At 51.5% G+C, this 14,997-nt stretch overlaps 6 protein-coding genes across 6 annotated transcripts; 4 read left to right on the top strand and 2 right to left on the bottom strand.

Annotated features, from left to right (window-relative positions):
- Positions 1 to 153: 153 nt before the first annotated feature.
- On the bottom strand, positions 154 to 2,491 carry LAESUDRAFT_755265 (feruloyl esterase-like protein; the record flags this gene model as incomplete). Its single annotated transcript, XM_040912008.1, has 13 exons — positions 154 to 219; positions 275 to 476; positions 592 to 794; positions 846 to 924; positions 979 to 1,209; positions 1,259 to 1,296; positions 1,361 to 1,522; positions 1,575 to 1,617; positions 1,670 to 1,682; positions 1,742 to 1,862; positions 1,910 to 1,983; positions 2,043 to 2,084; positions 2,140 to 2,491. 13 exons carry the CDS (start codon positions 2,489 to 2,491, stop codon positions 154 to 156), a joined length of 1,626 nt encoding a protein of 541 aa, XP_040769369.1.
- A 1,270-nt stretch (positions 2,492 to 3,761) lies between these two features.
- Positions 3,762 to 6,069, top strand: LAESUDRAFT_692678 (uncharacterized protein). Its single transcript, XM_040906136.1, has 3 exons — positions 3,762 to 4,415; positions 4,472 to 5,660; positions 5,721 to 6,069. The coding sequence occupies exons 1-3, from the start codon at positions 3,841 to 3,843 to the stop codon at positions 5,913 to 5,915; spliced, it is 1,959 nt and encodes a 652-aa protein (XP_040769368.1). The 5' UTR covers positions 3,762 to 3,840; the 3' UTR covers positions 5,916 to 6,069.
- Positions 6,070 to 8,437: 2,368 nt separating this feature from the next.
- LAESUDRAFT_720878 (uncharacterized protein) lies at positions 8,438 to 9,210 on the top strand. Its single transcript, XM_040907909.1, has one exon. It carries the CDS (start codon positions 8,504 to 8,506, stop codon positions 8,819 to 8,821), a length of 318 nt encoding a protein of 105 aa, XP_040769367.1. The 5' UTR covers positions 8,438 to 8,503; the 3' UTR covers positions 8,822 to 9,210.
- Positions 9,211 to 10,344: 1,134 nt separating this feature from the next.
- On the top strand, positions 10,345 to 11,586 carry LAESUDRAFT_809516 (uncharacterized protein; the record flags this gene model as incomplete). The annotated part of the gene is made up of 1 exon (XM_040914144.1): positions 10,345 to 11,586. One exon carries the CDS (start codon positions 10,345 to 10,347, stop codon positions 11,584 to 11,586), a length of 1,242 nt encoding a protein of 413 aa, XP_040769366.1.
- A 432-nt stretch (positions 11,587 to 12,018) lies between these two features.
- Positions 12,019 to 13,139, top strand: LAESUDRAFT_643057 (ATP12-domain-containing protein; the record flags this gene model as incomplete). The annotated part of the gene is made up of 6 exons (XM_040903762.1): positions 12,019 to 12,157; positions 12,212 to 12,420; positions 12,475 to 12,575; positions 12,627 to 12,820; positions 12,876 to 13,019; positions 13,069 to 13,139. The coding sequence occupies 6 exons, from the start codon at positions 12,019 to 12,021 to the stop codon at positions 13,137 to 13,139; spliced, it is 858 nt and encodes a 285-aa protein (XP_040769365.1).
- On the bottom strand, positions 13,069 to 14,969 carry LAESUDRAFT_784182 (uncharacterized protein). Its single transcript, XM_040913870.1, has 5 exons — positions 14,612 to 14,969; positions 13,961 to 14,542; positions 13,745 to 13,904; positions 13,564 to 13,688; positions 13,069 to 13,499 (listed from the first exon to the last, which is right to left on the bottom strand). The coding sequence occupies exons 1-5, from the start codon at positions 14,961 to 14,963 to the stop codon at positions 13,321 to 13,323; spliced, it is 1,398 nt and encodes a 465-aa protein (XP_040769364.1). The 5' UTR covers positions 14,964 to 14,969; the 3' UTR covers positions 13,069 to 13,320.
- Between the last annotated feature and the right edge of the window lie 28 nt (positions 14,970 to 14,997).

The raw sequence follows: 14,997 nt of genomic DNA, 5'->3' as shown, positions 1-14,997 counted from the left end.
CACGAGCAGCTGTATTTTTGAGAAGATCTGCTATGATACGTAACAACAGTGCGACTCTTCCTTCAAACCCGTGCCGACTACTGAACAAGAGTGACTTCTCGTGATGTCCACACTGATAACGAATTGCTAGACCATATCGTGAGATACGAAAGTTCAGACACACGCGAATGCCTCTGGGGTCGTCGAGTTTCCGCCAATATACTGCAGGCTCAGTGGATACTATCACCTTCCCATTAGACGCTGATCATACACACTGATCGGGCAGGTCACATACCTGGCAAAGTGGTCGTATGAACCCTATCCCGTTCTCGACATTGTTGTCGTTGTAGTATACAGCGGAGAGGGACTCGGGCGCTACGTCTTCTTCGACCCATTGCACAAGCGCAGAGAGGATGTTATACTCAGGATCGTTGGAAAGAGGTGGCATCCCGCTTGAAGCCTGCAACACACCCCCGAATGCGTTCGCACCATATCCGCTCTATGAGTAATTATGAGTTCGTGCAGAATTTAATGTCTGAGAAAGTTTCTCACCGCGCTGACGGCGGTCACAGCTACGTGAGTAAGAAACAGGTAACAACCGCGCAGACTTACCAGTGATTCATTCCGGGGACAGTGAACAAGCGATAGTAATCGTTGATATCCGTCTCAGTGTACGCTTGTGTGAAAGCGTGCACTGTCTCGTAGTAATGGAGCGAGTTTCCAGGACTGATCAACTGGTCTGCCCAGCCGACATACTGTATGACCTTCCCATTGCGCCCCGACCCTGCGAATGCAGTGAGGTTGGGGTTGATTGCCTTGTGAATTTCATTAGAACTCAAGTTTTATGTTGGAAACACCCTGCTTACGTTTGCCTGGCCAGGATTGATCTGATCTGACAACTCTACCACGGACACATTATAGTCGTAGATGGTCCATTCTGTATCGCTGACACAGAAAATGTTAGCAATCTGTAAGTCTCCTTGGCAGAGAAAGCTTTACTTCGCGATGAAGTATAGGAACCACTCTACGTTGAGCTGGAACGGTACGGCGGTGACAAGGCCACTCTCAGCAAATGCAACCTCGCCACCTGGATAGTACCCGCCGAATATCCACGTCTGGTTAGTCTCGTAATAAGCTGCATATATCTTGAGTAGCGCTTCAACTTGTGGGATCGTCAGGCAAGTAGACGTGTTTTGTCCAGGGTGACATGTGAGTGTCTCTGGTCGGAAACTTAAACGCAAGTCAGGACAATCGTATATGAAGGAGCAGAGGGGCTCACAGGCAGTACCTGGGATCGTTGATGATCCCGTCGACGAGCTGTTAAGTGAAGGTTTTGACATAGTGAGCAATCGGCTGGAGCAATGCGTGGGCGGCTGCTTACCCCGTCAAGAGCATCACATTGTCTCAAAACCTCGGGATGGATGACGTCAATCCAAAGCGATGTGTCAATGAACCTCGAAGAATTGGTCGGTTGCACATCCAGGGCCATCTTGATACTCCAATCGAAAAGATGAGTTAACCAATTTGCCGGGGAACCAACAATCTGCACGCTACCCCCTGTCAATGACAGCTATCGTCACAATGGACAGACTCACGGCGCCATCGAAGTCATCTGGAAACATTTGCACCTCTTTGAGTCTGCGACGGACAGACTATGAGTGGATGATCGCGCAGTGCTCTATACGCCTACCCTTGCCGTCCTCCTGGGTTTGGCATGAAGATGAGGATTTGCACAGCTTCAGCGGTGCTGGATTATTCTCACCTGTAGAACAACCCATATAGTACGAGTAAGTTTGTGCTTCGCCGTAGTACTGCTGCACAATCTCCTTCCCAGTGCCGACACTGAGGTGTAGAGCTCGCCAGCCGAAGTCGACAATGGCATTCTACAATATCTTCAGTAACGAGCTAACGATGAACAGACATGACCGACGTCGTTGTGAGGCCCTGCCCATGACCCGTCAATTGCGGAACCAGTGTGTCCAGTATCCGTAGACATGCCCGCGACTGCATTGTATGAACTTGTTAATGCGAAACGCAAGGGTTGACCAGAAACTGTAGCTCACAGCCTTGAGCAATGGCAATAGTACCCAAGTCTGCAACAGAGGCTACGTCTGGTCGTCAGCGATGTGCCGGAACTACTACTGCTGATTGACTGCTCACCTCCACCAGCAAATCCTCCATTGCCTATGGTCAAGTATCGACCATTCCACTCGTCTGGGAGCCATACCTCGGTATTGCATGATGAATTACCGGTGGCGTTCGTCGTAATCCTGACTTCGACGCGGCAGAAGCCAGGAAGATTGTCGACATCGATGCTCGAAAACTCGTTTGTGATATTGACCGTGGTATTTGCAGCATAGTACGTTGTACCAACAAGCGAAACACCAGCAATATCAGTTAGGTTGAACGACGTGCAGGCGGATTGCCAGGCCAGGGCGGGGAATGCATTGATCAGAATGCAGAGGAGGGTGAGCGAGCGCACCCAGGCTGTGAAGCGATGTGCGATGAGCATGTCTCAGAAACCCTACAGCTTGAGGGTGCATGCATCGGCTCTGTCCTAGCTATGTATACCAGCTGACATTCGCATAATATTCGTCCCGACCGTTCAAGCGCGGACTGCATTCTTTCTTCACGAGAGACTGGAACGTTCTGAGACCGCAGCACAGACTAATTCCTGCGACGATCGTGAGCACTAGGAGAATGACTGCGCAGAACGTGGAACTCAACGAACCGCGGATACAATACGCAGACTTGCAGCGTAGTATCACCAAAGAATCATATCAATACGTCCTCCTCGCAATGTTCCTACGACGTCCAACAACCCGTTTTGCTGAGCATCAGCTGCAGCTGCCAGTGCTGTCAGCGTTTTAGCAGGCCAAGCACAGAGAGAACTGAATGAATTCTTTACGAGAGAGTGTAGCATCCTGTGAGACCGCAGTACAACGCTTCGTGAAGCATTCGAATTCTTGCGGCGATCGTGATTCGTGAGCATGGAGATATTTATTGCGCAGAAGGGAAGTCAACGAACTGCGCGTACAATGTACAGGATCGCAGCGCCAGCACGGACAAAGAGTCATATGAGCATATTCTCTCGTAATGTTCCTAATATACAGCAGTTGCTGAGCACTGCCAGCTGCCGCGGCTGCCATCGGCATTCTAGCCGGACTTGATATTAGCCTTGCATCCCCCTGGGCAGGCTACAAAAAACTCCTTTGAGGGAAGGGACTCCGGTCTCATAACATAAACTGATCTGCAGATAGCAAAAATAGTGCGCTCGTCCCACGGATATGTAGTATGGCTTTTGCATTGGTCGAGGCGCCGTGGCGAGGCTGGCCAAAAATCCGAACATCAGCGGCAGTTTACTGATGGTGATGGGTTCAGTCATGAGACCGCTACTTACCGTACAGTACGGCTCCTGCGATGTGACCAATTGCTTCCGGATTTTCTACTTCCTGATAGATCGAACATTGCCATCATACTATGTCGGTCATACTCCAGGCTCCGAGTCTCCATCCGCTACTACTGCGTCGCGCATCCTCGACCGTGACAGCAGCATCGTTCATTTCGAGCTCGGCTCCACTCCACCTCTCGACGGCCGATAAGGTTTTGAAACATGTCGGAATACGAGAACGTGGCTGGGAGCATGGCTATAATTATCTTTTGTGTTTTGTGAAGAAAAATCAAGAGACAAACTCTGCCTTATAAACCATTCCGCCATCAGGTTGCCATAAATGGATATTCGGTACATCATTTTATCTAAATACGACAAAAACTTAGCTGAGCGCCGCTACCGCGCCATGCGCAGTTTCCCGTCAGTCATGGCGATGAAACACCTGCAGCTGTTTCCCGCATACATTTGTCATGCTGTTTCTTTTCTTCCTGACGTACGTGCCCGCCGTCGCGGCCCTCCTCGCTCAGCGGCCGTTGTCTGCTGCTCATCCAGTGTCAGAGACAGCGCTCCATGAAGCGTTCGATAACAGCAATGCACCGTTCATCTTTAGCTCGTTATCTGGCCTCTTAAAGCAATGGCCGAACACATATCATCCGAACGGTCAGACTATCATCCCAGGTATCCTCGAGCCTTATACGGTTCTCTACCATGCACGAAAGGATAACCAGATCCCGCCTACCAGCGAGTGGTTCGCGTTCGATCCTGAGATGAGCTATGGCATTATGGCAGGCTTCGGACATACCTTCCTCCTCACTTACAGAACGATCCGCCCAGCAAAGGTGGTCTACTTTGATGGTATGAGCGCCTCTTTGGGCAACTCGGGCTGGCTGGATAGCCAGGAGATTCTTATTCGTGGGAAGGGCAAGAGCGGCGATGACGATCCGACGAACTACCCGGTCTGGGGAGAGCAACGCCGCCTAGAAGAACTGTGCAGATGGGGCGAGAAATTTGACATCGAAGGATTCATTCGCATGAACTCGGCATTGTAAGCGCACGTCCTGTGTCTTCAAGGAGAGCCCTCACATAATTTACTGCGGACAGCGAGATCATGTGGTGTAATTTCCATTCCCCGTCTATTCAGCTTGTCAGCCGCCTCAACATCACTGCGCCCGGGACGCCATACTTCAATGAATCTGATTGGCCTAGACGACCTCCTCGTGGCGGACTTGATGCAACTGACGGCTATTCAAGTTCCCTTGATGATCTTCCAATGGAGAATGAATCTCCTGAAGACGGCCCAGATCGCGGCAGACAGCGACGCCCAGGCGGTGATGGCCCGCGAAGAGGCCCTTTCGGGGGTGCCATGTCCCCCTTCGCCACTACAACCTTTGCAGAATGGCTACGTGCCGCATCGTGGCGCGCGTTCGCCCCTCAACCGCACGTCCGCCTCGATTACGGATCGTTCGTGACGTTCTACCATCCCCGCCTACACAGTCTCGCGAGTGCGCGCGCGGGGCAGCCAATGCGGAAACACCGCGCATGGTTGAACCTCTCCGACGAGGACGCGCAGTCCGTCGTCCGGGAGGTAGAAGAAGTCGTCCAACGCCCGATGTGGATGCGCTCGGGGAGCGGTATGGACTGGAGCGCATTGGCGACGAATATCGTGGAAGAGTGGACCGGCCGGATGGTCCAGCTACGTGAGTTCCTCGGGAACGCTTCGAGGTCTCTGAACGAGAGCGCGTATATCAATACTACCGAAACCCTGTGGGAGGTGCGCCGACTGGTGTATACTCCGCTGAACCCTTACTTGGACACGACGGTGGCGCAAAATTCATCGGCTTGGACATGGTCTGACCTAGACGTGTCACTGTCCAGCCAGTTCCCTCCCCGTCCGCCTCATCAATCTCCGCCTCCTCCTAACCCTTTCCCACCGCGCCTCCCTCTTCCTGACTCGCATCATCCGCCAGCTCACCCACCATCGCCCCCTCCCAGCTTCCTGAACACATCCGCTCTCCGGCGCTGCACATACTCTGCTACCGGGATCCTACACAGTGCTCACATACATCTGACGCCACAAGAGGATCTCCTCCGCGTGAGCGTCGAGACCGTATTGGAACGCCTATGCACTGATTATGGCACGATCTTCGTCGAGAGCATGCACGCAGACGATCATGCCGGATTGGATGACGTGAAGGACATGGTAATTAAGTGGGAGACGCGGATGTTAGAGCTGATGCAGTGGCTTGACTGGACGGAGTGGTTGAAGTGCGATGAGGTCTGTTCATCCGATGTGAGGCGATGTTCCCAACTACCTGCAGGGATTTGTACTGACTGAAGATCATACGTGTAGGAAGTCTGTACCATGCCCGTCTGGCCGCTGAACTTCATGAGGCGCGGACCGCGCAGGGGTCCCGGCGATCCCGACGAGGATGAAGATGACCCCGTCTACTACAAGCCGAAATGCGAATCTGTGCGCTCAATGTGGCGTTTTGGGCCTCCTGGCCACCTTGTCGAGACACTCTTGGAAGCGAGAGACCTAGATTGATTCGAAGACTTTTCTTGGGGGATTTTGCTGAGACACTCCATGTTTTTTGCTTTTGCGTTATTCTACGCTCGTTTGTCGTACGCTGACCTGTACTGCTGCATATAATACGACAATTATCCGATGCGCGAAACTCAGCATTTTGCATACTCCGTCTATTATGAAACGCCTGCTAAGTTTCTGAGGCCGCCATGCGGAGAATGCTTGAAGGCTCACATTTACATCCATTGATGCCAAAACAACTCGACAGGACCATCACAGGCTCATCCGTTGGTATATGTACGCGTACAAAGTATACCAAGTGTCAGATGTTTTGTAACAGAGACTCTATCGAGACTGGTCAGAACGATTGCATGCAACTTCGTAGTGTTTCCAGTGAAGAACCATCAATCGTCGTCGTCGTCACTGTCCCTACGCGACAAGACTGATTACTGACTAGCTTTGATACCGCCAGGCTCGCACCGGTTCTACCGCGCGGAATGGTCATTATCAGCTGGAGATGCCACGCTATCGAGCAGGTCGGGATCCACGCACTTGAGCTCGATCGTCATGCAAGACTTTGAACATTTGAATTGGGCATATATCGGCTTGTTTGTTTTCTGCTTTGCTTTTTCAGTGTCGTCCATCCGAGTCTACGCCTCACTTTCTCCTATGCCATCGTGCGTACAAGCTTTTCACGCACTATTCACGCACTATCCAACTATCCAACCCGAGACATCCATGCTCGCTGAGGGTGGTCCTCTCGCTTTATTGGCCATATGTAAAAACCAACCGCACGGCTACGGCACTGAGACGGTGCGCAGGATGCGACCGGACGGATGCAAAGATGCTTTTATCAGCGATGTTGGTGTGTTTTTGTGCTGTCGCTCTGTCAATCTTCGAGCTTAGCGACCACTCATCGGATGACGGTGTCTTGATCTTGAATATGGACGCCCGGTGACGCGGTCGAGTCGGACGGTGGACAACGCCATGATGCGTCTACGAAGATCTCTTCATCATCGCCGCACAATCGCTTTCGTCGTTATCATCGCGACCGTACATCTTTCGACTCTTTCGTGGTGTGCACGGCTGGCTGACCCGCCTTCACAGGAATTCATCGCGTTCCCGGACGAACGGACACCTGAAGGGACGTGCTTTTTTGCTATAGGCTTGCCGCGTTGCTTGACTGTCGCGATTTCAAGGTGAACGTGCTTTAGCTTGACGCAATTGGAACGGCGACTGCATGGCAAAGTCCTGCATTTTGTAAAGTCTTCAAAGTTTTTTTGCATTGAATGTGTTTCTTCAGTCTTGTTGCCCCTTCATTCGATCGTCTTCTATGACGGCGGGCAATGCTGGATATTGAGCAATCTATAAACCCGCTATCGACTTGAGGTTCAAAGAGCTGTCTTGTTAGACCGCGATGGTGCTCGTTTTCGCTGAAGCGGCGTCTTCGTCATATCCGTTATTTGAATGTCGATATTGTCACGTTGTGCTTGCTTTGGATTTGGAGATTAATGTATGTGTTGTCTGTGGCCTTTCTTGTGTATCGCGTTAAATCGAATAAACATTAAGTTGCATTCTCCGAGCGCCATCAGTGCTTTGAAGCAGTCATTCGTCTTTGCTTCGCCGCGATAGCGCATGTCCTCGGCCGGCCTTGAGCGGCACACATATTGTGTTCTGGGACGTAGTAGATATCCTGATGACTTCGGAGTTTCACGCGTGACAAGATGAACACTCTTGAATTCGCCTGCTGTCTTGAGTCAAACAGTTTGCGCAGCTCCGTTTCTTCCGCATATGGTCGTACGGCATCGAAAAAGGTAGCGTATCTTGAGTAGCTTCGTTCTTGATCACACTTTTGTCGTTGCTCTGAGAGCGGTCTGTACATTCGGCTTCGCTGGGTGTCTTCCTCTTGTGCATCATTCAACGAACTTGAGCCTGACGGACTTGGACTTGAAGTCACTCGCACGCAACACAATATCGGTACAGTCTGTGCAATTACAAAAAAAAATCAGTGTATTGTTCGTCGTCCACTCGCCTCAACACCGAGTATGTACTGAAGACATCCAACGTCACTCCGCAACATGACAACCTCAAAAGCTTGACGCATTGGTCCTGACAATGAGACAGATCTATAAATTCACATAAGTACTAGTACAGGGTTGAACAAGATGCCAATTGTGATTGTGTCGTAAACTCACCATGCAGCTCTTGCACATTGCATACGGTCCTCCGATGCTGCTTTACGTATGCACAGCACGCCTAACGTCGAAGCTGAGGACGACCAGGGGTTTGACATGACACGATCAGTCATCTGCGCAGACTGAGAAATGGTTTCATCGAGAAGCCTAGCAGCTAACAGCGATGCAGGAGCTTCAAAGCACCGTAGAAGAACTGGAAACTAACTTCCATCTCTTCTTGACATACTGTATAACAGCAAAAGGGAAGATCCATGTGATATAGCATTACAGTCACGTGGTTCCCACCTACCCCACGGCCACCGCCGCGACTACCACGGTCCACGACCACCACTCCTGCTGCCTGACGTGTACGGTCTGTCTATACATTGACTCGAACCTAACCAGTCTAATTAGAATGTTGTGTGCAAGTCGACCATGTCTTTCGATACTGCAACTTCCTGGCCACCGGGCCTTCTCACCATTTTCGACCATTGTCGTAATAGGCCGACTGCCCTCGAGAATCGGTACTATGGACCCTTTGATAAACTGCTGAACTATTGCTTTGGGTCGTCTTTCGACTTCTACGTCGCTCCCCAAAATCCACCGACGAAGCTTAGTCGCGATTCCATCGTGTTCCTTGTAGTTCGCGATAGGAACGACAAGCCGGTCCTCCTCGTTGAAATCAAAGATGACGGCTGGGCCCAGAAGGCTGAGCTACGGTACCGCGCAGACATCCAGATGCGCGAACGGTAGGCGTTGATGCTCGATGAATGCCCCCTCCCCCAACTCTGGGCTATCAGCGTCCTTGGGACATCCATGCGCGTTTATCGCGGTGACACAGCAACATATGACGTTGTTCCTCCGGCCGTTCCGCGGCCTCAGCCGCAGACACGCATCCTATCGCCCAGTTACTTAGCAGATGGATGGGATTTGGACACACTGTCGGTGGAAGGGTTCAACAAGATGAAGGAAATCGTAAACGACATCCTGGCTCACCGCGGTAACATCGTGGGTTGACGAGCAGGGTGTGTTTTTTCATTGCTCTTTTCATATATGCCACGAGGAGAATGTGCTGTATCGTATCGCTACGCGGGGGAGATCGTGTTGTATTGTATCGCTAAGTCTACAATGGAGTTCCGTGCTACGAATGTACATGGCGGGAAGATTTGGACCAGTTGTGCGATCAATACTCGTCCTCACATCAATAGTATATTTGGTGCACGCTGAAGTTGTGACTTGCTAGGTAAAACGACGCCGCCGTTGTGGCGGTGGCGTCGGCATGTTCAAACTTAGCGTTCCCACGGGTACACTTCTCACTGGACCCCTGGCAGTTCTTAGCCCTAGCCTAGTGGCCACCTACCTCTCCGTATGCTCACAACCACTGTATAGTCCGTGAGGATGCTATATCAGAGGGAGTGGAGGGAAAACTCCGCTCATCGCGAGGTCTACTGATGCGCAGGAAATTAAATGAATGATGTAGTACGCCAGTGGCCCACTGGCCACATTCAAGTTTGGTGGCCACTTCATAATTTGAGGGCCAGATCGAGCTGGCACTCACTGTGTTTATTCAGAAAATGATGATAAGAGCTGTCACACCGCCAAGTAACAAAACAGCACCTCTGCCATGAAAGCTAGATTTTTGCACTGCAGATATCATCTCGGGCATACGTGACGGTCTGAAACAGCCACACATAAGATGCAACATACAGAATACTGTTACGTGTCGGGATTGCCACGCTGCATTGTCAGCTCTGGACAAAGAATAATGTCACCCGATAGATCTGGATACAAATTCATGGTTGACATGCCTACATCTACGAGGTAAATAAAAATGCTTCACAGCACGGAGAAGCACCGAAAGGGCTGGCGTGATATGAAATTGTAACAGGGAAATCTCTTTTGCGAGATGTACATGTGAAGGAACGGAGCTATTGGTGCCACTGCCGCCGAAAAATCGCAGATGAATATTTTGTACGATCATCTTCGTGCGTAAACCAGCTCGCCGAACAACTCGCGAACACGTTTTGGATTTCTGTGGCCGCGTCGGCAAAGAAGCATAAAGTGCCACCCGGCCATTGGCCATGCCTCGCGGAATTTAGATCGGGCCACGACCAACACGAGGTGTGAAGTCTCTGTGGCTCGGTGAAGCAATATAAGAATGTCCAACAACAGGACTCACCGCCTCCATTCGCGACGCACTCCCTGCTTACTTCGCTACAGGAAGTCGACAAGATCACCCATCCTACAGCTCTGCATCTCTCATCGCCTCATTCACGATGCCCCGAGTACGCAATGTCCACGAAATTTCCGCCAAGAAGAGCGACGACGCCCCTCACGTCGATACTCTGTACCGCTTCAATAACACGGGCACCGCTCTTCCGAAGAACGTCTTGCGCAGGATCTTCAGTCTTGCAGCGTCACCTTCTGTCCACACATCCTCCAGTCTAACCGCCATTCAAATCGCATGTAACCTCGCGCTCGTTTCCACGTATGCGGAGAAGTGGATGAGGCCGTTCATCTGGCGAACGGTCAATCTCGTCAACCCCATGAAGATCCATCAAATTCGTAACGCATTCCACGCACAGCGTTCAACGTCCGGCTCATTTGTGCGAAACCTGTGGATCAGAGCAGAAACAACAGGCAGGCCGTTGAGGGAGGAAGGCCATGTCTTGGCGCGCGAACTTGCGATAGACCGACCTAGGAACTTGGCGATTGACTTGACACTCGTCGTGGACGGATGGCTGGAAAGAAATGACGCGAGACCGACGCAGGTGCTTCTGTTAGCGCCCACGCGCCCGACGCCTTCGAATAGGCATATGTTAGGAAAGAACCCAAGGTCCATCTTCAAACGTGTCACTCACGTCATCGTAGAGCCACACTGGCACGAGCTAAAGATGACACCCGGCCGTCTTAACACTCTGTTTCCATCCATGAAGGCACTTTGCGTACGCATTCCTGCAGATCTTGATCCCGAGGTTGCAGCCAAGTGCGCCCACAAGTTATTCCGAACGAAGCGGCTTGAAGTGCTCATCATGTGCATCGACAACGGTGCGAATGGTGTCTTGAGTGTCGACAATGCAAACTGGGTCGCACTAAGGAACCTTGCCTCTGATCACGACAATCTAACGATTCTTCCGGAAGCTCTTCCCATCCGAAGTGAATGGGACGCCATTGTGGCCAATGGAAATACTGTTTGGCGACGAGCGGAAAATCCAGCTTGGGGAAGAACCGAGCCTACATTCGTCGAAGATCAGGACATATGTTTGGACGACGAAAGCATCCCGCCCTTCCGGCATTATATAACAGAAGACATCAAGGACAACTTCGTCCCCTCTGAGTCGGCGATGGATGTTGATGAATATGTGTGTTCTTGCGTGGAGATGGAGGAGCCAGTTGAGTTCCTTGTCGAGGGAGAAGTCGATCAGATACTGGGGGACGTCGGGAGTTTGAGAAGTCTATGGGAATCTGAATGGAGACTTTTGAGTGAGATTGACACTGAGGAGGAAGATATATGCTGAGCACATCCACTCATTTCCGCATGCGAGTCGTTATACAGAAGCTTGTATTAGATAGAATGTGCTTGGACTGAACAGTATTTCTGCATGATTCTCCGAAAAGACAAAGTACACTCTGGCGGCTGTGTGACTCTGAATATGAATATCGAATTATCGAAGTAAGGGAAAATGTCGCAACCTGCATGGCTTGATAGGAGTCAGAGCAGGCAAGACAGACAGTTGGAAAGCATGCAACGCATTCCGCATGGCCTCCTTACCGTCGCTGTTAGTGTAGAGAATGGGATCCAAGCTTAAGGATAATTTTCATCTTGTGCGAATCGCAACCGATGACCGTCGTGGCGCACGCGTTGCGTACGAGCGCTTCTACGCATCGTCGCGGACTTTCTCCCGCCGCTTCGGGAAGGCAGGCGTCTTTTCCTAATGCATTCAGCGATCATGCACGCTCGAGCTGCCCGTTCTCTCGCGCCCGTTCTCTCTTCCGCGTGTAGGCGACCGCTTGTTCCTCGAACGCTATGCAGTGTGCGCGGCCAAGCAACAGTGGTCAGCTCTGGCGCAGCAGCGACCGCAACGAACCGTGAGGGCAGGTAGAATTACCGGACGCGCGGTACGCTGAGACTCGTTTCCCCAGGTGCTGAGGCGACATTGAAACGCTTCTGGAAAACAGTCAATATCGACGGACGAGAAGATGTGTATGCCGTTATGCTGGATAAGCGACCACTGCGGACACCGGGAGGGAAGCATCTGCAGCTACCGCGCAACAAACGGCTTGCGGCCACTCTCATTGCAATGGAGTGGGAAAATCAGGAGATCGTGTTGAAGCCGCATGCGTTACCTATGGTGCATTCCGATTTTGAAGTTCAATTTTTACAGTAACGTGAGCCCGCTTTCTAGACGTCAATCGCATCAAGAGCAATCGATGCTTTCTCAGATGAACAGACTCGCAGCGAAGTCCGTGCACAGCTGTTAAAGTATTTCGAGACGGATACAATATGGTCAGCATCGTCCTAGACTGTGAAAATTCTGCATTCTGAGCCCAGTAACAGCTTCCACCAGAATGAGCCCACTTCGCTCGTCAATCTGCAAGAAATGCACTGGAAGCCTTTGCTAGAATGGACACAAAGCACCTTCAATGTCGATATCAGCACGTCCGACTCCTTTCTTCTCAGTCCACATCCACAAGAAACGGTCAAGAAGCTCAACGAGATCATGTTCAACTTCGACCATTGGCAGATGGCCGGTATGTCTTGAACCTCTGTTCCCGGATGATAGGCTCTCATACGATGGGAGAATAGCAATGGAACGTGCGACATACACGTCCAAATCCTTCCTCATCGCTCTCGCGCTCGTAATGAAGCGGATAACTGTCGAGCAGGCCGCTCAGGCTGCACATGTCGAGGTAAACAGTCAGATCGAGAAATGGGGCGAAGTTGAAGATTGTAAGTGACTTCTTATATTACATGGATTGCGGGATTGACACGTCGTCAGCTCATGACGTTGACTATCACGACATTCGGAGACAACTCGGCAGCGCTGCATGCTTGATTTCCAACCTATAGAGCAGCTTTACATACTGACATGTTGGAATCGCTATGTCGTCCGCATCCAATGCTCTGTTGTCTCAGCTCATGCAAACAGGAACTATCATCACCCGCAAGACGTATGCAATTCGGGCATGGAAAGAAAGCATCGTGATTGGATGTACATCACACTATGATCCCAGGTCCACCAGGCTTCCACTTACGAGCTAGAGGGAATTTCTCTCGGAGGATCGAATCCTCTTGGAAAGACTTGCCGGACATTGATGTTTATACGGGTACTACGCAGATACTCCTCATGTACCTTCCAGTCGTTTTGCTCGTCGTCAGGGCGCGTCTCAAAGTGCGGCGGGAGCGTGCCTTCGAGTATTCGCGGCACGCCTGTAGTGCAGCATTCGTGAAGTCAGCAAGGACTATATTTATAGCGACAACGCACTCCACGTACCATGATATGCTCTCCGGCATGCGGGTCCGGACATGATTACCACGTCGCCGGAGCGGAGAACAATTGGCATGGGTTCGACATCTCGTGTGAGGCCGCCAATGAGGAAGATCGCTGCGCAACCCAGCCTGCATAATCAATCTTTTACGACCCTCGAAGAACAGGTACATCATCGAGAACCTACGAGATCGACACTAAAGGAGACGTGGCACAGACTTCGGATCGGTCGACGTGGGCCATGAGCGTATCCTGCAATATAGAGATCATCACCATGTTAGTAGGTGTTGACGGTGAATAAGAACATGCCTTAGTCTGGTAGAAGTTCACAATACCCGCATCAGGCTCTGCACGCACATCATTAGTCCCTAAGCCCCGCGAAATATATCGGTAGCTGTCTTACCATACCCTTCATTCCATGTATCCCAGTCCGGAGCCTCTTCTCCCCAGTCACCACCGGAGCTTCCATCTGCGAAGACCTCCTCCCATCTAACCGACTTGACTGCCCGCTTCCACACCCGCTTCACTTCCTCATTGATGGTACCCTTGCCTTTCGAGAAATCATACTGCTTCGTTCCCCAGTGGTACGACCATCCGATATTCGCCCAGCGCAGCTTAGGTACCAGGGCTGAGACAGGCAAAGAGTGCACAGACGGGGACGGCGCGGGAGGCAGCTTTGGCTCTGCCGAGATGGCGCTGAAGTTGACCTTTCCTGCCGGTTCGTTCGCGACCAACTTGCGCGGTCCAGGTGGTTCAGCGAGCGTTTCCGTAGCAGCACCAGAGGTAGATGCCCGAGGCTGCACATTTTCGTCTTCGCTCAAGCCGCGCTGCACCTCCAGATACTTGTTCCACAAGCCCTCCTCGGGGAGGATGTAGTGAGTGTCGAGGTTGGTCTCGTTAGGATGCCGAGCTTGCTCGCACAGTGCCCACCGCATGAGCCGTCTTTGCTCGGCAGGCTCGATGAACGCGGGCAGCAGGACCAAACCTGTCGCATACGAGAATACATTTCAAAATGAATACGTACATGCAGCATATGTAATAGCAGGTTGCCCACCAGGGGTGTCCGGGAAAACGTATGCTTTCCTATCACTCGACGTTCGCTCCTGCAGCTTCAAATCGATCTCTCGGTACCGCACGGTATCTCCCCTACCGCGCCATCCTCCCCTGGAGATCTCACCGGTTCGCGAGGCGTCCAAGGTAGCGAGATCGAGGACGTTTGTAAGATCAGGCGGTGGAAAGCGAGCTTTATACCTTTTCTCGGCTGCTCTGAATGGCGTCCAGTCTGGCTCTACCTGATCGTTCCTATTCCGAAGGCTCTTCAAGTACCTTTTCCTGGCCTTTTTATACGCGGAACTTGCCGGATCATGTACATCTGAAGCAGAAACAGACGTGGTCGCAGCAGGCATGGCGGAAGATGGTAAGTGTGAAGATCAAAGAAAA

Source organism: Laetiporus sulphureus, assembly GCF_001632365.1.
Source record: "Laetiporus sulphureus 93-53 unplaced genomic scaffold LAESUscaffold_3, whole genome shotgun sequence".
Lineage (NCBI taxonomy): Eukaryota > Fungi > Basidiomycota > Agaricomycetes > Polyporales > Laetiporaceae > Laetiporus > Laetiporus sulphureus.
This window is presented reverse-complemented; position numbering and strand designations above follow the sequence as displayed.

Excerpts from the sequence above, each read along its gene's own strand:
- LAESUDRAFT_692678 (XM_040906136.1), top strand. The coding sequence starts at position 3,841 with ATGCTGTTTCTTTTCTTCCTGACGTACGTGCCCGCCGTCGCGGCCCTC. Across the intron at positions 4,416-4,471 it reads ATTCGCATGAACTCGGCATT|CGAGATCATGTGGTGTAATT; the intron begins GTAAGCGCACGT and ends TACTGCGGACAG. Across the intron at positions 5,661-5,720 it reads ATGAGGTCTGTTCATCCGAT|GAAGTCTGTACCATGCCCGT; the intron begins GTGAGGCGATGT and ends TCATACGTGTAG.
- LAESUDRAFT_720878 (XM_040907909.1), top strand. The coding sequence starts at position 8,504 with ATGTCTTTCGATACTGCAACTTCCTGGCCACCGGGCCTTCTCACCATT.
- LAESUDRAFT_784182 (XM_040913870.1), bottom strand. The coding sequence starts at position 14,963 with ATGCCTGCTGCGACCACGTCTGTTTCTGCTTCAGATGTACATGATCCG. Across the intron at positions 14,543-14,611 it reads CGTTTTCCCGGACACCCCTG|GTTTGGTCCTGCTGCCCGCG; the intron begins GTGGGCAACCTG and ends CGTATGCGACAG. Across the intron at positions 13,500-13,563 it reads ATGCCGGAGAGCATATCATG|GCGTGCCGCGAATACTCGAA; the intron begins GTACGTGGAGTG and ends GCTGCACTACAG.